This window comes from Polyodon spathula, chromosome 24 (assembly GCF_017654505.1).
Source record: "Polyodon spathula isolate WHYD16114869_AA chromosome 24, ASM1765450v1, whole genome shotgun sequence".
Lineage (NCBI taxonomy): Eukaryota > Metazoa > Chordata > Actinopteri > Acipenseriformes > Polyodontidae > Polyodon > Polyodon spathula.
In genome coordinates, this window is record NC_054557.1 from 14,776,176 (window position 1) to 14,795,160 (window position 18,985).

General features: G+C 37.5%; 2 protein-coding genes across 4 annotated transcripts; both read right to left on the reverse strand.

Moving 5' to 3' along the window:
* Positions 1-694: 694 nt before the first annotated feature.
* Positions 695-11,501, reverse strand: LOC121299088 (acidic leucine-rich nuclear phosphoprotein 32 family member A-like). Of its 3 annotated transcripts, XM_041226608.1 has the most exons (8): positions 11,142-11,501; positions 10,943-11,000; positions 4,674-4,823; positions 4,459-4,581; positions 3,344-3,536; positions 3,139-3,257; positions 2,295-2,349; positions 695-1,869 (listed from the first exon to the last, which is right to left on the reverse strand). In XM_041226608.1, the coding sequence occupies exons 1-8, from the start codon at positions 11,285-11,287 to the stop codon at positions 1,805-1,807; spliced, it is 909 nt and encodes a 302-aa protein (XP_041082542.1). In that variant the 5' UTR covers positions 11,288-11,501; the 3' UTR covers positions 695-1,804. The 3 variants fall into 3 exon arrangements, with proteins under 3 accessions (XP_041082542.1, XP_041082543.1, XP_041082544.1); XM_041226609.1 differs by lacking the exons at positions 10,943-11,000; positions 11,142-11,501 and adding an exon at positions 8,598-8,759; XM_041226610.1 differs by lacking the exons at positions 10,943-11,000; positions 11,142-11,501 and adding an exon at positions 6,449-6,467.
* Positions 11,463-18,805, reverse strand: LOC121298539 (putative acidic leucine-rich nuclear phosphoprotein 32 family member C). Its single transcript, XM_041225664.1, has 6 exons — positions 18,606-18,805; positions 16,721-16,870; positions 16,506-16,628; positions 15,606-15,786; positions 15,439-15,519; positions 11,463-11,518 (listed from the first exon to the last, which is right to left on the reverse strand). The coding sequence occupies exons 1-6, from the start codon at positions 18,657-18,659 to the stop codon at positions 11,463-11,465; spliced, it is 645 nt and encodes a 214-aa protein (XP_041081598.1). The 5' UTR covers positions 18,660-18,805.
* Between the last annotated feature and the right edge of the window lie 180 nt (positions 18,806-18,985).

The following is an 18,985-nucleotide window of genomic DNA, read 5'->3' on the forward strand; positions in this document are numbered from 1 at the left end:
CCCTGTGCAACATCACAGGTCTGCTTGTGAAACACACACAAAACGTTATTAAATTTTTAAAGCACTAAATACTAAACATGTTTTCCTTGTGCTTTATGCTGCCTTCTTGCAGTTAGCTTTGTACGGACTTGTAAAAATGACCCATTAAGAAATCAAAGCTAGTATGTAAGTTGCATTTCCATCCTTACACACTCCAGATTTCTACTTTCCAGGTTTCATTCTTGTGCTTGGAGAGGATTATATTGCATCATAGTACAACTACACTGGTACATTCTGCAGTTATGGCATGACTAGAAGACTGAGTACAATGATTTACACTAGTGGTGTAGACTTAAGCATCCAGTATTTGTTTGAATCAAATGTGCACAATCTAATGACCACATGGCAGATTTGTATTACTGTGCAGATGTAAGCTATGATCCATTATTAATGAACTTGCCTGTAGTCATTCTGTGATCAGAAAACCTGTGATCACCATGGTGTGTATGTGTATGTGTGTATATATATATATATATATATATATATATATTCACTCAAAATGAACCTTTTAATAACTCTTCCAGGATGTACTTGCACTCTAACTCTTGTGCATCGTAGCATTTTCTAGTTTAAAATTGTCTACCTAGAATCAAAGAGAGAATATTTTAGAGGCCTACTGATGCAAATGAGCCATAAGGTGTAGAACACACACACAAAAAAAAAAGATTTATTGAAATCTTGAAATGACAAAACAAAACAGTCAAAACTAAAAGTTTGGCTCTTCAGAAAACTGTTGCAAAGGCTTATCTTTTTACAGGTAATACAAGTCACTCAAACTTCATAAAGAATATGAAAGTAAAACTATACATTCATGAGGCATTTTTCAGTCAGTCACTGACTACTATCTAGATAAGAAAATACAATTCTGCATTAGTAATATACCATTGAATTTATGAAAACAAGAACAAACACAAACTCATGCTCAGATCTGCCTCTATACTCTCCGTTTATATATGTAAAACAAAAAACACACACAAAAAAAAAAACAGATTCTACCTACTTCAAATTGTATTTTATAGGCCAAAATAGTACACAGGTATTTTCAAAATGGTTTAACTTAATATTTTTTATTATATTTCATTATTACACTTGCAAATTAAGTGATGTCTGCCATTTTCAAAAAAATTACAAATTTCAGCCTAGAATTGCTAAAAAAAAAAAAAAAAGTTTTGGTCACTATTTACAAAAAACACAAGTATCTAAACTACCCAAGCAGAGAAAATGCATCTGCTTGTTTCTGATAATGGCAGACATTACTTTCACAAACTACAAAAAATTGATTTCTGTGCATGTTCCTATGGAGATTTGGATAACGAGATTCCTTTCCATGCCTAAACAGTACATAGAATTTACTGATGATGAACACAATATGTAAAAAGAAACTATGTTGGGTATTTTGAAAACCAGCATTTTACATTAAAATAGAGACGTTTTGGTATGGTTATTTACACAAGTCATCAGCAATCGGCATATGTATTTAGGCATAAAACTACAGCAAAGAAAAACTTTACAATGGCTGAACTGACCACTCCAACTTCCAAGAAAATATTACTACTACAGTCTTCAGCAGATTTTATGCAATATCTGGATTTGGGAAAAATTAACACACAAAGGTAGCGGCAGTATTATTTTTCTCTTTTTTTCTCCCTATTTCCCTCTCACCCACCCAATAAACATCTCACATTCCAACCAAGAAAAATGTGGGGGGAAAAATACAAGGTAAAAAGAATCGAATCACAATAGGAACTGCTATCCGGGCACTGATTCAATCATCTTCTTCACCTTCGTCATCGGGGTCTCTTTTTCTCTTCTCACCTTTTTCTTCTTCTTCTAAAAAAAAAAAAAAAAAAAAAAAAAAAAAAACAAGAATATATTCAGATGATATATTTTCAGTTACATATATGGCATAACCCATCCTATACCAGCTACCTTTAAAATAATTAAACAGAAAGCAAACTGAACATTATTTTACTGTGTAGCACTTTCTGTATCCAGGAGATGAATACTGATAGAAACGTGCACAATCAATAACTCTTGGCAATAGTTTATGCATTTTGGTACTCCTGCAATAGTGGGAACCTGTTTAGAACGGCCTCCTCGTACCTCTGTTTAACACTAACAGCAGCATCAGTAGGTAGCATGCCACACACCAACACACGTATAAAACAGAGCACATTTCATCACATTTCACACATATAAAACAGAGCACATTTCATCACATTTCACACGTATAAAACGGAGGACATGTGTTTTACCATCTTCATCTTCATCGTCTACTTCACCGTCTACGGGCTCTTCCTCCTCTTCCTCCTACAAGGAAACAAACAGCCAGAATTTTCATCAGTTCATTTCGCTAGTCCAACATACGCCACATTTAATTCCAAAGGCTTCCGTGAGCAGTTCGGCCAGCCATGAAATTACCTTGTGGATATGCAAACCCAAATGAGAACTGTAAGCTTTTTCAAAAATACTCATCTCACAGCCTATACATTATGTCCTGTATTGTATAAAAGTTATTTAAACTTACTGCTTCAAGTATTAAGTCTGAATTTTGTTTTATTAATGACGAAGCTCAGCGATAACTAGTTAACTGTTTATCTCTTATGTCCATGTGTTTTGTACATGCCCAACAGCGAGGCGTGGCCAAGGCTGCTAATATACCTACAAATTCCCCCTCAAGGAAACCAGATTACCAGATGTCTACAAAAACAAACTTGGATGCGTATTTACAAGATTAGGAAAACTACCTAAACATCGTGGTTAAAAAAAAAAACCTGTCTTGAGTAAAACTTTTACATTTAATATGATTACTTAACACTTTATCCTGTTTGTAAAATGTGATAATGAAGTTAGACTTGGCACAGTGCATATGAAAAAAAAAAAAAAAACACACACACACACACAAGATAAGCAACAATACTGTACAACTACCTCCACAGGGCTGCGTGACCTGAAGCATATATCTGAATGTGATGCAACTTACCAACTTGTGTGCAATATTACTGAGGTGATAACGTCAAATCAATATTCATGGCAACCGAGGGATCCCACAAATAACCATGCTGGATACAGGCAGATACTTGAGTAAGGAACACCTACTTCTTCCTCACTGATTTCTTCTTCCTCCTCCCCTTCCTCTTCGTCCTCTTCCTCCTCATCTTCTCCCGCAACTGCCTCTTCGTCATATTCCTCCTCTTCCTCCTCCTCCTCCTCTACCTCTGCACAAGAGGACAAACAAAAGTGAACACAGAACACTCCACCTGATCTACAGCCAGGGCAAGAACCTTCATCTGAAGCTACACACCATCGTCATCGTCATCGTCATCCTCATCCTTCCATGCTTCTGTATCAGAGTCTGGTGCTTCTTTATCCTCCTTGTCATAGCCATCCAGGTATGTGAGCTGAGGAAGGAGCTTGAAAACATTTTCTCTGTAGTCGTTTAAGTTTGTCACCTCGCAGTTGAAAAGGTCTAAACTCTTAAGGTTTTCTAACTTTTTCTAAAAGTAAAGCAGAAGAGACAGGTTACATTAGTAACATATGTACCTCCAAGAACATGCATTACAGTTAACTGCTGCCTCCACACGGCCACTCAGCTGGGGGTTTTCTTCTGTAATTTTGACCCACTTTCATCTAATTTCAATATTTAACCTTCTAAAGTGTACAACACACACACTATCTCTCTCTCTATCCCAGGATGTGTTACTGTTCACAATGAACATCAAGTCTAAAATGAACCAAGGATACAATTGAGCCACTCTGAGTGTGCGCCCCACCCAGTCTCTGCAAACAACAAACAAGTGGGCTTTGGTTTGTGTTTTACTCAATATGGTTGATGACTAAACAGAGACTGTTTTCTTTTATATTCTATGCCGTTTTGGGTCAGCACTTATATGAAAGAGTTGTGAACTTGGGCTGTGCACACATATATATGTGTTGTTCTTAAATTTTCACAATGAGGCCAAATAATTCTCCACTAGGGGTGCACATGGGCAATTTATTTCCCCTGAAAGGACAATATCCAATAGACTCACTGTTTCCAAGTAGATCTTTCCACATGTAGGTACATATATATATATATATATATATATATATATATATATATATATATATATATATATATATATATATATACATATATATACACACACATACACACACACACACACACACATACATACATACACATACATACATACATACATACATACACCCCCCAAGTGGTCAATTTCATTCTGCCTCATAACAGTAGCTCCACTTTGATCATGTCTGCTCAGAGACTACCTCGAAGGTTAAATATGTTACTGTGACTTTATTCAACATGCAAAATACCCGTGCGTGCTGAAACAGTAAAAATGTATAATTAAGAACACATTGTGGGATAATAAACATTAAACACAATAAGAGGGACAAAGAACTCACCAGAGGTTCTATTGTGCTGAGATCTTTTATTTTGTTGCCGCTGAGGTTGAGATGTGTGAGATTTGGGCATTTTTCTGCCAATACTTCCAGTCCTCCTGAGATTCTGTTGTCACTGAGCTCAAGCTGCAAAACAAACAGACACAGGATGAATGGTGTACTTGACAGCTAAAAACATTTAGACCAATTATGACAATTAAAGCACCATCCCATCATACCTTTTTAAGTTTGTTTAACTTCGGCAAGTTTCCCACTGATGTCAGGCCTACATTGATTGTGCTTAAGAACTCCAGTCCCTCAAACTCATCTGTAAGGCCCTCGATTTTACCTTCATTTGAACGACAGTTGTCTAAAACAAGTTCTTTCACCTGGAAGACAAAATAGGAGATGTTAAAACAAAATGTCCCCATTTGTCTGCTCAAAAGTAAATCTCAATGAAGTTTACTTTGGCAAGCTGAAATTGTGTAAAATACTTTTTTAAAAATACCCTCTAGGAGAGGTTGCATGTGTGATCAGAATTAATTTAATTGAAGGTATAAAGCCAACAAATGTGATAATTGGTTCATGTAGAGCAAAGCAAAAGCTAGAGATGAATCTGTAAGAGTCTGCTCAAAAGTAAATCTCAATGAAGTTTACTTTGGCAAGCTGAAATTGTGTCAAATACTTGTTGTTTCCAACTTCTGACACAGAGTGTTGCTTGCATTATGTTTTATATAGCTCCTTTAAAACCACTGATGTCTAAAGTACAGACTGATATCTTCAAATGGAACCATGCCAGAATGATGCATTAACACTCATGCAAACCTATCTTATTGACCTCCTATTTCAAGTATGCTTGTATCAGTGCTCACTGTTTCAGTGACCAATAATCTTGCAATATATCAGATAGAAATATCACTATATATGTAATCATTTCACAGCATAAATATTGTACAATAAACTCATTTCAAGGAAACAAAAAAATGAACGGGTTGGTGACTCTGTTCCCAAGAGGGCCACTCCACTCCAGGTTTACCTGGTCACATGATTAGCTCAAGTACTTTAAAATGACCTGCCTGCACATTCTATTGGTTCAATGTAATAATTAAGGACAAGGTTGGAACAACGAATTGGAAAGCAAGCGTTTGACTACTTTTGTATTAGCCTAACCTTATGGAGTCATCCAAACAAAAAGGTTTTGAAATATAGCAAAACATAAAATGAATAAACACTCTTACCAGAGTTCTCCTAATTCTTGCTGTTCTGCCTAACAAACTAAATACCAAGACAGCTTTTTTTATGCCTTCAAAATCTATTCCCCTATCAATTATCTTAAACTCCACCCACAGATATTTTGTTTTCAGGCAATTTGAAATGAACAGGGTTAACAATTAATTACATTCATCATCATTTTTTATATGTATGTATTTACTTTCTCATGCCAGAATAGTGCACCTTTATAAAATGGGAACATTCATTATAACACTTACACTGTAACAAAAACAAAACTCCAAAATGAAGCCTGCAGAGAATGCATGTGGACTTGATCACAAAAAAGTCAACGTGGTAAAGAATGCCTGGCATATAAAAATAGTCACAAAACTTGTTTGTATATCAAATCACTATGTGCGTTGCATTACTAATTATTTTGCTGTAATCTAATATTCATTCCAATTCTGCATAAATTAGGTTTGATGTAGAGAAAGCAAAAAACAGCCACTTTAAAACAAGGGCCCTGCAGGGAAAAAAATAGCAACACCAAGCAGCATGGACGAAAAACTACAAGTTCACAGCTTTAAGTGACTTTTTTAAACGATCAAAAAGCTTAACATCTAACACACAGACTTAAACGTGTCTTGTTTGCATAATATTTAAACTAGGACACGACATGCGCGACTATATACATACATATTTTTAAAACAAATAATGAATTACTGCCAAAATAAAAAGCGACTTCCACGTTCTATTCGTGTATATTCCCTGTTCACAGCGTTCATTCCCTTGGATGGATTACCATGTCATTTCTGTCCTGATAAATCCACAATACAGCTGATACATTCTTAGAAAACGAAGCAACAACGCAAAGGACATGATCCTGTGTGCAGCCTCTAGTATCAGTATGGCGTAAGATATTTCCACAGCACAACTACAGAGCAGGGAATGCGCTCTCTCCTCGTCGGTAAATTACAGTCGTTGTTCAATTACTATTTACAAAAACGCCAAATACTTCCCACGTACTGTAAATTGCAAAACAATAATAATCAGTCTGTACAAGATTTATCCAGCCCTAAACTTGAAATAATCGCACTGTTAAAAGTACACGAACCAATGCAAGAACGCACTGTCTGGACAACATTCAAATGTGTCGAGACTCCAGTTTTGGCCAGAATATACATAACACAGCGAGTAAACTATTACGCAATAGAAGATATTCCGAAACGTATTTTTAAAAGCAAGTCGACCTTGCTTCTGCACTCCATTTCACACCTGGAACGAAAAATACGACATGTTTAAATAACCCCCACCAATGTGAAACTAAACTCCAGACTCAATGATAAATCTGTAGCTCTTTATTCACCCCAATGACAACGCCACACAGACAAAATGGCCGACTACACAGCAGTGTTGCACTGGGTACCCTACAGCAACACCAAACGCAACCCCGGGGATCCGGGACACCAAAATAATGACACTTTATTAAAGAGCGAACATGCCATTCTTGTAATTTATTACCTATTCAAAAGGCGTTATTGTGGCAATTTAGAAGCAATTACAACATCAAAGGGGTTACAATCGCAATAGACGTCATGACAATAACCTGCACCCAATGTTTTTAATCAGTAGTTAATTAGTTGAATTCATTTGAATGTAGCTTTCCTTTTTCAGTTTAATAAAATGGCGGCTTGTCCTCTTAAATAGGGCTTGCTCTGATCTGTCCAGCAAGACGCAAACTTACAACAACTTATTTATTTGGTCGATTAAAAAAACCTCACGAAATCAGAAAAACAAATCTGCGATTTCTTAAGTTTTAGAACATGCCGCTTGAAAACAAGCCTTACATCGACTGCAATTGCAATAACAAAGCGAGGCAACACCAGCGCTACAGTCGCTGCCTCGGATAACACAGCCGAGTCTGAAAATAATTCAATACAAATAAACTAGCAGTATTTGTACAATAAAGATTTACTCTAAGCGCTCCATTACTTTCTACACAAATCCCTCACGTCTGTATAATATTTACTTAGTTGTTGCATCTAAGATTTTAAAATGATCATATGCTTCCATACATGTTTTATATGCCCTAAATAAAAGTAATAAAAAAGAGAAGGTGGGGGGATAAAACTAGCATTCGATGTTTCTTAAAAAGGAATGAGAACGGGCATAGTCTAAATATGAAATTGCTTGTCTGTATGAAAGTACTGTAATACAACATAACCGAAAGACTTAAGGAGGTTCATAAAGGCAGAATCACAAAACAAACTTACGTAATTAACGGAATTAACGGTTTCCTTGCACTATAACGTAAAAAAAGCAATGTTTGCAGACATTTAAAAAAAAAAAAAAAAAAAAAAAAAAAAAAAAAAAAAAAAAAACATTGCAACATGCCTCCTTAAATTCTACTGCAGATCTCATGCCATGGTCGTAGACTGGCTCTGTCCCGTCTAAGTTCTACATTTTATACACTGGTGCCACCGCTTTTTTTATTTAACAAATATAATTAAATACAGAGAGCTCAAGCGGATTTAAAGAAAATGTTATTCATTAAAAAATAATAGTGAAAATATTCCACCAATCTGCAGTGTTGTCTGGTTAGAAAAAGGGCGCGTTCGTGAACACTACAAAGTTACAAATATGGCTCCTGATTCTGTGTGCACAGCTAGCAATGGAGATCAAGCTCACGACCACTATCACGCAAAGAGTGCAACAGTGTGACACCATTAAAGTTTTCAAAGCAGACGTAAATTACAGTGACTCTCCATATTTATAAAAACTTATTGATCAGCTTCTGTATTTATAAACCCATTCAAGATCGGTTCAACGGGCTCTACGCGTGCGCCTCCTGGCACCCACATTTCGCACCCAGGCTGTAGTCAAACCAAGGGCAGCAATCATAGCTTCCATTTAGATATACAGACAACTAAACAGCTTCGTTAAATTCTCACGTCTGCCGGTGTTCGATTCCGGAGCTCTAGATGAATCCTTTTCTTCATGTCCATCTTGGTCGCGCAAGCTTGAATTTTAATTTAGCAGCAAAGCAGACCCGTGTTAAGACTTGAGGGGCTCTTTAACAACCGCCTTTCCGCCGCTGTGCTGCAGCTCATTCAAACATGACAGCGTCGGGGCGGTCACTACCCATTGGACTGTCGTCACCGTGGACTAACCACAGATACGAGATAAGGTATCAAACCCCATCTCACACGCCCAGACCGTATAGCGGCCTATCCGCTTGCAGGGCGGGACTGCAAAGATAACCGGTTAGGTTGAGCAAGTGAGAGGAGTGCATATTTAAGCGCCATTGCTTTGGCCTGTTTAAAGGTGTGACTATTATAATTATTGTATAAAGAAATATTAAATATGAAGGACAGAATTGTAATGGTATTATATGAAACGTTTCTTTTTCACTACACTTTCATATCCACGACAGTCGTCGTGAGGTAATATTTTACTTTACTTGAACAACAGAATGCCTGTGCTTCGACGTCAGCTTATTATTACGCACGGTGTTATTATTTTGGTCGGTCTCTCATCAATAATCTCATCCACGTTATTTTTGTTGGAATATTAAGTAATACAATGTACTTTACAACCTGCATCTAATCTACAAAATAATGGTATGGCAGGTTTGTCACCTAAATTAGGCAAACGCGTGCCACCAAATATCCTTGCACGCTGGACTATTCAAAATGTTCCCTTCTTATACGAGCTGTGTTGTGCCAGCAATAATGATTCTCAAATGGAAGTACACCCACAGGGATATTTCCTGAAGGAAACTAATAACACACATTATTTATATTGCTGTGTACACGTTATGCCATTGACACGCTTCTGCTGTAACATGCTTCTCACACATCAGTTGTAGCGGTTTCATGCTGAAGTAACGCCATGTAAAATCTATGGCACTTTGGAAGGCTGTAAAAAAAAAAAAAAAGAGTTCACACCATGTGGTTGTTTCAGTCGTAGTAAACTTATTGCAAATAATATACCGAGCAAAAATGTGCTTCACAACTACAAAACAATAACAAACATTTAGATAAAAAGCAGCCTAGGTGCAGTGGAGATGCAGGGTATGGTTTTTAAAATAAAACTGGTTTGTGTTTTTTGCACAACTTATCCTGCTCCGCTCTCTTCGGTTATATATTTGGTAACCAAATTCCCCAAAACTGATCAGCTTTGTACGCTTAGGGGCTACTGCCGGTGTCTCGTACAACCGAACCTCAATACAAAAATGCACGACTGCATCTGTGCACGCATTTTGGGATGGGATGCAAACAACCCAAAAAATGACAATTTAGCGGCCAGTACCTCTTGCACAACACACATCAGCCAAGCCCCATGTCTGTGTGGAAGAGAATCCAATAAAAGCAACAAAAACATCGTGTGTAATAACATTCAAAATGTCTGTAGCGTTACTGAACAACCTTGACCCTGTACTCCAACAAACCAGATCCGTTTCTCCTTGAAACCTTACTCCAGTGAAAAAAATAGCAACTTCAAATTTTTCAATTTGACGTGGAGTTTCGAGAAACGAACAGCAAGACCTTTGTGGTAAGACTACACTGTAAATGTGTCGCTTTTGAACGACCCATTTCATTCAATTCAGTGTTCTTACTCCATCTGGTAGTTTTTTTTTTTTTTTTTTTTTTATTCCACACGCAGGTATATTCGTAATTCGGTCGATTTAGTCGGACTGCCATGTTGCATACATTTTATAATTCGTGAACAGGACTATACAGATGGAACACAAAATTGCTTGACATGCATTTTATTCAGCATCACTTCAGTCAGTTAATGAATCAGTCCAGCACAATACTGAAACATCTGCATGCAGTCAAATCATTAAAGCAATCATTACTTTGCAATTTGTTACAGTAAATTATGCCTTTTGTGTATTTCTTGCGCTTTTCCAATTTAGCAGTATTAATTAGAATGACAGTAAACAGAAATATTACAAAACCTGTGTATCTTTAATAGTTGCTCAAAAAAAATATCTGAAACCATGTAAATGCCATAACGCACATATAATTAAAAAGTTACAACTGTAATAATAATAATTTGGGGGAATTATTCATTTTCCCTACATTGTTGCTATGTTGCTCACAGGCGTGTCATACTATCCCTTCGTAAACGTCAGCATTTGGCAAAAACAACAACCTACAGCCGGGCTTTACAAGTCTCAAAAACACTTCACTTTCTTCTCGGAAGTAACTTCAAAACTGCATGTGTGACACGAAGCTGTGCCAATCACAAGCCACCACACTGCCAAAAAACATTTAAAAATGAAACCAACCAATAAGAACACGACGCAAAAGATTCCGCTTCCGCTTCTCATTGAAGCTGCATTCCAACTGTTGGCAAAAAAACAGGACAAAGAAAAACAAGGTCACCTGACCAAACCAGCGCCATCTTGTCCGCAATAAAGTACAGTTTAAACAGTAAAATAGTCATTATTTTAATTTAATGTACGAAAAAAAATGAATTGACATTACCTATTACTCGGGTCATTTCTCTGCTGAGCTCCGCTGCCGCTTTTAAAGGCACGGAGAATGTGAAGAAGCGCGAGTGCGTAACAGTTACTGTTTTCAAATGCACTGCACTCGGTTGCTCCCTTGCCTGGCTTGAAAACGCATTGCATGGCGTCTCTTGTTTTAATAACGTCATACAGTTTTTGAATTAACTTCGTGACATTTCAACAAAGTTCCAGCAGATGCTGTGAAAAGGAGTCTTCGGTTGTTGATTTCGCGGTGGACTGTGTTTTCAGCCCGCCTTTGAGAGTAAATTGGAGCCATTTTTTGGATCTCCTAGCGTGGTCACGACCATGTTTTTCCGCTGGGTGTGTCACTCTGGCGGCCCTGCACTGCAGCTGCTGAAACACAAAACGGAGCGACTGCGTGCATGGCGTGCGCAACGCTGATACTGCTTACCACTATCACTCAGTAATCGTATGCCCGAAGAGAACGGCAAGCCAGTCACCCCTTTATATTGCATGCACAACATTTTCTATAACCCAGAGTGACGTACCATATTCATGTCAAATACTGGGAGTGAGAATGCTACACCTTTTATTGTATTTTTATTTTTTTTGTAAGTTGTTTCTCACATTTGGAGTGCTACCGTTATATGGATTTGTACTCCCAAGTAATATTGGAATTGCTTAACGCATTAAACTTAGTATGAATAAAGGGCGTTTAGAAATAGACTTGAAAGGGTTATACCGGTTTCCATTCAGTTTAATTAACGTGAAATGGATGCACACTTTAGTTTGGGATTGGCTATTGGTCCTACCTCGCTTGTACTATAAAGGCTACTGCAATTGCATGTTGTCTCGTTGCAAATTTGTACATTTTTTAAAATGAAAACTTGTAAGTAGCATTCTCTGCTGTGCAGCTAATATTTCTATAAATCTTCTTATCCAATGCACTAATCACAAATCAAGCCTGTTCAACAAACCGTGGCCTACTAAAAAGAAAATAAATGTGACAGTGCACCATTAAGATATCTAAAGCATATTGTATAATGGTTAGATGCTACTAATTTAAAGTAATTACTTGTATAAAAGGGTGCAGTTATCTATACTGAGAGTTGATAGGCTGTATATTGCTGTGACGAAAGTAGTGCATAACTGAACTTAGGGGAGACAAAAAAAAACGAACATTTAAGCGTCCATAGACATCTTGCAAGCAGAACCCCTTCCCTCGTTTTCATTCACGTCTTTATAGCACTCTAGCGCCATCTACTGTTCAATGCAGATACTCCCAGTATATGATGACTCTCATAACAACTACCAATACAGACTTGATTGTTGTATTAATTATTACAATCCAGTAGTTACAATTTAAAGCAACCCAATTTGAACGTTCACCGTTTTGGTCACATTGTTAACTCTGCTGCCTGGACAAATAAACCTCGTCTAAAAAACGGCATAAGGGATCATTTGTTTTTAAGATCAGCCAAGGTATGGCACCTACAAATATATATATATATATATATATATATATATATATATATATATATATATATATATATATATATATATATATATATATATAAAACATACTTACAATGCAGTCATTTTGGCGGGCTTCTTTCTGTACATGCACGCACTAAAACCCGTTTGATTTAACTCCTGTCACGTGCTTGTTGTACCGAACGCTCGCAATGCAGTAACTGAAATCGCTCGAGCAGAAGTTCTGTGTTGGTTTTTGATGGACCGAACACAATTCTGCCCAAAGCAAAGGTTTTATGAAAGTGAGTTGTCTTCCTTTTTTATTATTGTGCTGCTTGGGGAATCTATACTTAACCAAGGTTGTGAGTCTAGTCTTGGATATTTGACCATTTAATTGGTTAAATGAGAACAGTTTATTCTTGTATCAGAATACTGGTTTGCTAATTTCTTTCTGGATAACATTCAAAGATGTGTTTCTACATGCTACCAAGTGTACACCACAAGTGCTGCAACATAACATGGTTGATTTATGGACAGCATAACTTTTTCAAGACCTTTGAGTTTTTGTTAAGATGGTCAATTTGAACCATTCTCGTCTTGAAATAACACTCATCACTGACTCCTTTTTTTTTTTATCAGTACATATTCTGTGAAATGCTCATGATCTAGGATCTCCATTGAATGTAAAATAAAAGTGTTTGCATTGGAAGAGCAGCGCTCACCTATCTCAGTGAGGATTTCAAATGTATTTTCCAGCAAGTTTACATTTATGTAATGTATGTGGTTTCCTATGTCATGTAATGTCTTTCAGTTAAAGAATCGCACACCTCGCATACCCTGTGCAAACTGGCGTTGCCCACTCCCAGCGGTTCCATTGCATCGTTATGGTACTCCTCAATGGAAATCAGCAACCTTTTTTGAAAACTGAACCACCGATGCAGGTACCTGCTTTATCCCATTGACCAAAAACTTGAAAATAAAAATTTCTGAATAAATTACAAGAGAGAAGCAGCCATAACAAATATAATTTGAAGGGTTATTGGTCAGGTAAGAAATGACATTGATTAGCATATCGCAGGTAAGGAAGCCAATCAAATACTCCCTCTCACACTCCCCAAAGATTTTTTTATTTTTTATTACAAAAACACTTGCTTTAGAAACCCAACTGAAGGTCTTTGCAAAATAGCACTTTAACTGTGCTATCGGTTGCAGCGTGTCAGCAACACATGTTCTGTGATGGCTACAGTCTTAGTGATGCCTTACTAAGCTCATTATTCTATTGCTAATTGAAGCAGAATGTTCTTTCATAAAACAACAAGGCACTAAAATAATAATAAAATAATAGCATTTATAAAACAATAATTACCAATAATTACAAAGCAATGGTTTGCAAATTAAGAAATATAAGAAGATAAAGAATGACAGGTAAGTTCATTTCATTTTTTTTTTTCAGATCTGTTATGTGTTTTTTTTTCTTTTCTATGGAGACAAGATTAAAGTAAATTAAATGTTCTGTACATCCAGACTAAATATTGAAATGTAAAGATCTGGAAACTGCATTGGGTTACATACATACACATTTATTTATATATATATATATATATATATATATATATATATATATATATATATATATATATATATATATATATATTATATTACACACACACACACACAGTACTGTGCAAAAGTTTTCGGCAGGTGTGAAAAAATGCTGCAAAGCAAGAATGCTTTCAAAAATAGACATGTTAATAGTTTATATTTATCAATTAACAAAATGCAAAGTGAGTGAACTGAAGAAAAATCTATATCAAATCAATATTTGGTGTGACCACCCTTTGCCTTCAAAACAGCATCAATTCTTCTAGGTACACTTGCACACAGTTTTTGAAGGAACTCGGCAGGTAGGTTGGCCCAAACATCTTGGAGAACTAACCACAGTTCTTCTGTGGATTTAGGCAGCCTCAGTTGCTTCTCTCTCTTCATGTAATCCCAGACAGACTCGATGTTGAGATCAGGGCTCTGTGGGGGCCATACCATCACCTCCAGGACTCCTTGTTCTTCTTTACGCTGAAGATAGTTCTGAATGACTTTCGCTGTATGTTTGGGGTCATTGTCATGCTGCAGAATAAATGTCTGGCCAATCAGATGCCTCCCTGATGGCATTGCATGATGGATAAGTATCTGCCTGTACTTCTCAGCATTGAAGAGACCATTAATTCTGACCAAATCCCCAACTCCATTTGCAAAAATGCAGCCCCAAACTTGCAAGGAACCTCCACCATGCTTCACTGTTGCCTGCAGACACTCATTCGTGTACCGCTCTCCAGCCCTTCGGCGAACAAACTGCCTTCTGCTACAGCCAAATATTTCAAATTTTGAAACATCAGTACAGAGCACCTGCTGCCATTTTTCTGCACCCCAGTTCCTGTGTTTTCGTGCATAGTTGAGTCGCTTGGCCTTGTTTCCACGTCAGTGTTATGGCTTTTTGGCCACAAGTCTTCCATTAAGGCCATTTCTGACCAGACTTCTCCGGACAGTAGATGGGTGTACCAGGGTCCCACTGTTTTCTGCCAATTGTGAGCTGATGGCACTGCTGGACATCTTCCGATTGCGAAGGGAAGTAAGCTTGATGTGTCTTTCATCTGCCGCAGTAAGTTTCCTTGGCCGACCACTGCGTCTACGGTCCTCAACGTTGCCCGTTTCTTTGTGCTTCTTCAAAAGAGCTTGAACAGCACATCTGGAAACCCCTGTCTGCCTTGAAATTTCTGCCTGGGAGAGACCTTGCTGATGCAGTATAACTACCTTGTGTCTTGTTGCTGTGCTCAGTCTTGCCATGGTGTATGACTTTTGACAGTAAACTGTCTTCAGCAACCTCACCTTGTTAGCTGAGTTTGGTTGTTCCTCACACAGTTTTACCTCTGCAAAAGAGGAAAAACAAAAGTGAACACAGAACATTCCACCTGATCTACAGCCAGGGCAAGAACCTTCATCTGAAGCTACACACCATCGTCATCCTCATCCTTCCATGCTTCTGTATCCGAGTCTGGTGCTTCTCCATCCTCCTTGTCATAGCCATCCAGGTATGTGAGCTGAGGAAGGAGCTTGAAAACATTTTCTCTGTAGTCGTTTACGTTTGTCACCTTGCAGTTGAAAAGGTCTAAACTCTTAAGGTTTTCTAACTTTTTCTAAAAGTAAAGCAGAAGAGACAGGTTACATTAGTAACATATGTACCTCCAAGAACATGCATTACAGTTAACTGCTGCCTCGACACGGCCACTCAGTTGGGGGTTTTCTTCTGTAATTTCTTCATCTAATTTAAATATTTAACCTTCTAAAAAGTGTATAACACACACTATATATCTCTATCCCAGGATGTGTTACTGTTCACAATGAACATCAAGTCTAAAATGAACCAAGGATACAATTGAGCCACTCTGAGTGTGCGCCCCACCCAGTCTCTGCAAACAACAAACAAGTGGGCTTTGGTTTGTGTTTTACTCAACGTAGTTGATGACTAAACAGAAACTGTTTTCTTTTATATTCTATGCCGTTTTGGGTCAGCACTTATATGAAAGAGTTGTGAACTTGGGTGGTGCACATACTATATATATATATATATATATATATATATATATATATATATATATATATATATATATATATATACACACACACACACACACACACACACACACACCCCAAGTGGTCAATTTCATTCTGCCTCATAACAGTAGCTCCACTTTGATCATGTCTGCTCAGAGACTACCTCGAAGGTTAAATATGTTGCTGTGACTTTATTCAACATGCAAAATACCCGTGCGTGCTGAAACAGTAAAAATGTATAATTAAGAACACACTGTGGGATAATAAACATTAAACACAATAAGAGGGACAAAGAACTCACCAGAGGTTCTATTGTGCTGAGATCTTTTATTTTGTTGCCGCTGAGGTTGAGATGTGTGAGATTTGGGCATTTTTCTGCCAATACTTCCAGTCCTCCTGAGATTCTGTTGTCACTGAGCTCAAGCTGCAAAACAAACAGACACAGGATGAATGGTGTACTTGACAGCTAAAAACATTTAGACCAATTATGACAATTAAAGCACCATCCCATCATACCTTTTTAAGTTTGTTTAACTTCGGCAAGTTTCCCACTGATGTCAGGCCTACATTGATTGTGCTTAAGAACTCCAGTCCCTCAAACTCATCTGTAAGGCCCTCGATTTTACCTTCATTTGAACGACAGTTGTCTAAAACAAGTTCTTTAACCTGGAAGACAAAACAGGAGATGTTAAAACAAAATGCCCCCACCCTTGTAGACAGAATTGATCCAGTCTTGCTACTTATTTCATTCTGCATGAAACAGCAAGAAAAATGTCTTTCTAAACCGCACTGCTGTTCATTGTGTGGGCTGTTCTATTGCCAATAACCTGTTCAATATGACAAGAATGATTTTGGACAGTTAAACTGTTTCAACATACATCATAAAAGTATTGTGTAAAATACTTTTTTAAAAATACCCTCTAGGAGAGGTTGCATGTGTGATCAGAATTAATTTAATTGAAGGTATAAAGCCAACAAATGTGATAATTGGTTCATGTAGAGCAAAGCAAAAGCTAGAGATGAATCTGTAAGAGTCTGCTCAAAAGTAAATCTCAATGAAGTTTACTTTGGCAAGCTGAAATTGTGTCAAATACTTGTTGTTTCCAACTTCTGACACAGAGTGACACATTTTTTATATGTATGTATTTACTTTCTCATGCCAGAATAGTGCACCTTTATAAAATGGGAACATCCATAATAACACTTACACTAACAAAAACAAAACTCTAAAATGAAGCCTGCAGAGAATGCATGTAGACTTGATCACAAAAAAGTCAACGTGGTAAAGAAAGCCTGGCATATAAAAATAGTCACAAAACTTGTTTGTATATCAAATCACTATGTGCGTTGCATTACTAATTATTTTGCTGTAATCTAATATTCATTCCAATTCTGCATAAATTAGGTTTGATGTAGAGAAAGCAAAAAACAGCCACTTTAAAACAAGGGCCCTGCAGGGAAAAAAATAGCAACACCAAGCAGCATGGACGAAAAACTACAAGTTCACAGCTTTAAGTGACTTTTTTAAACGATCAAAAAGCTTAACATCTAACACACAGCCTTAAACGTGTCTTGTTTGCATAATATTTAAACTAGGACACGACATGCGCGACTATATACATACATATTTTTAAAACAAATAATGAATTACTGCCAAAATAAAAAGCGACTTCCACGTTCTATACGTGTATATTCCCTGTTCACAGCGTTCATTCCCTTGGATGGATTACCATGTCATTTCTGTCCTGATAAATCCACAATACAGCTGATACATTCTTAGAAAACGAAGCAACAACGCAAAGGACATGATCCTGTGTGCAGCCTCTAGTATCAGTATGGCGTAAGATATTTCCACAGCACAACTACAGAGCAGGGAATGCGCTCTCTCCTCGTCGGTAAATTACAGTCGTTGTTCAATTACTATTTACAAAAACGCCAAATACTTCCCACGTACTGTAAATTGCAAAACAATAATAAATAATCAGTCTGTACAAGATTTATCCAGCCCTAAACTTGAAATAATCGCACTGTTAAAAGTACACGAACCAATGCAAGAACGCACTGTCTGGACAACATTCAAATGTGTCGAGACTCCAGTTTTGGCCAGAATATACATAACACAGCGAGTAAACTATTACGCAATAGAAGATATTCCGAAACGTATTTTTAAAAGCAAGTCGACCTTGCTTCTGCACTGTAAATTACAGTGACTCTCCATATTTATAAAAACTTATTGATCAGCTTCTGTATTTATAAACCCATTCAAGATCGGTTCAACGGGCTCTACGCGTGCGCCTCCTGGCACCCACATTTCGCACCCAGGCTGTAGTCAAACCAAGGGCAGCAATCATAGCTTCCATTTAGATATACAGACAACTAAACAGCTTCGTTAAATTCTCACGTCTGCCGGTGTTCGATTCCGGAGCTCTAGATGAATCCTTTTCTTCATGTCCATCTTGGTCGCGCAAGCTTGAATTTTAATTTAGCAGCAAAGCAGACCCGTGTTAAGACTTGAGGGGCTCTTTAACAACCGCCTCTCCGCCGCTGTGCTGCAGCTCATTCAAACATGACAGCGTCGGGGCGGTCACTACCCATTGGACTGTCGTCACCGTGGACTAACCACAGATACGAGATAAGGTATCAAACCCCATCTCACACGCCCAGACCGTATAGCGGCCTATCCGCTTGCAGGGCGGGACTGCAAAGGGACTGTATATTGCTGTGACGAAAGTAATGCATAACTGAACTTAGACAAAAAAAAAAAAAAAAAAAAAAACATTT

Excerpts from the sequence above, each read along its gene's own strand:
- LOC121299088 (XM_041226608.1), bottom strand. The coding sequence starts at position 11,287 with ATGCAATGCGTTTTCAAGCCAGGCAAGGGAGCAACCGAGTGCAGTGCA. Across the intron at positions 3,537-4,458 it reads TCAGCACAATAGAACCTCTG|AAAAAGTTAGAAAACCTTAA; the intron begins GTGAGTTCTTTG and ends CTTTACTTTTAG. Across the intron at positions 2,350-3,138 it reads AAGAAATCAGTGAGGAAGAA|GAGGAAGAGGAGGAAGAGCC; the intron begins GTAGGTGTTCCT and ends GTTTCCTTGTAG.
- LOC121298539 (XM_041225664.1), bottom strand. The coding sequence starts at position 18,659 with ATGGACATGAAGAAAAGGATTCATCTAGAGCTCCGGAATCGAACACCG. Across the intron at positions 16,871-18,605 it reads GGAATCGAACACCGGCAGAC|GTTAAAGAACTTGTTTTAGA; the intron begins GTGAGAATTTAA and ends TTTGTCTTCCAG. Across the intron at positions 15,520-15,605 it reads GAAGGATGAGGATGACGATG|AGGTAAAACTGTGTGAGGAA; the intron begins GTGTGTAGCTTC and ends CCTCTTTTGCAG.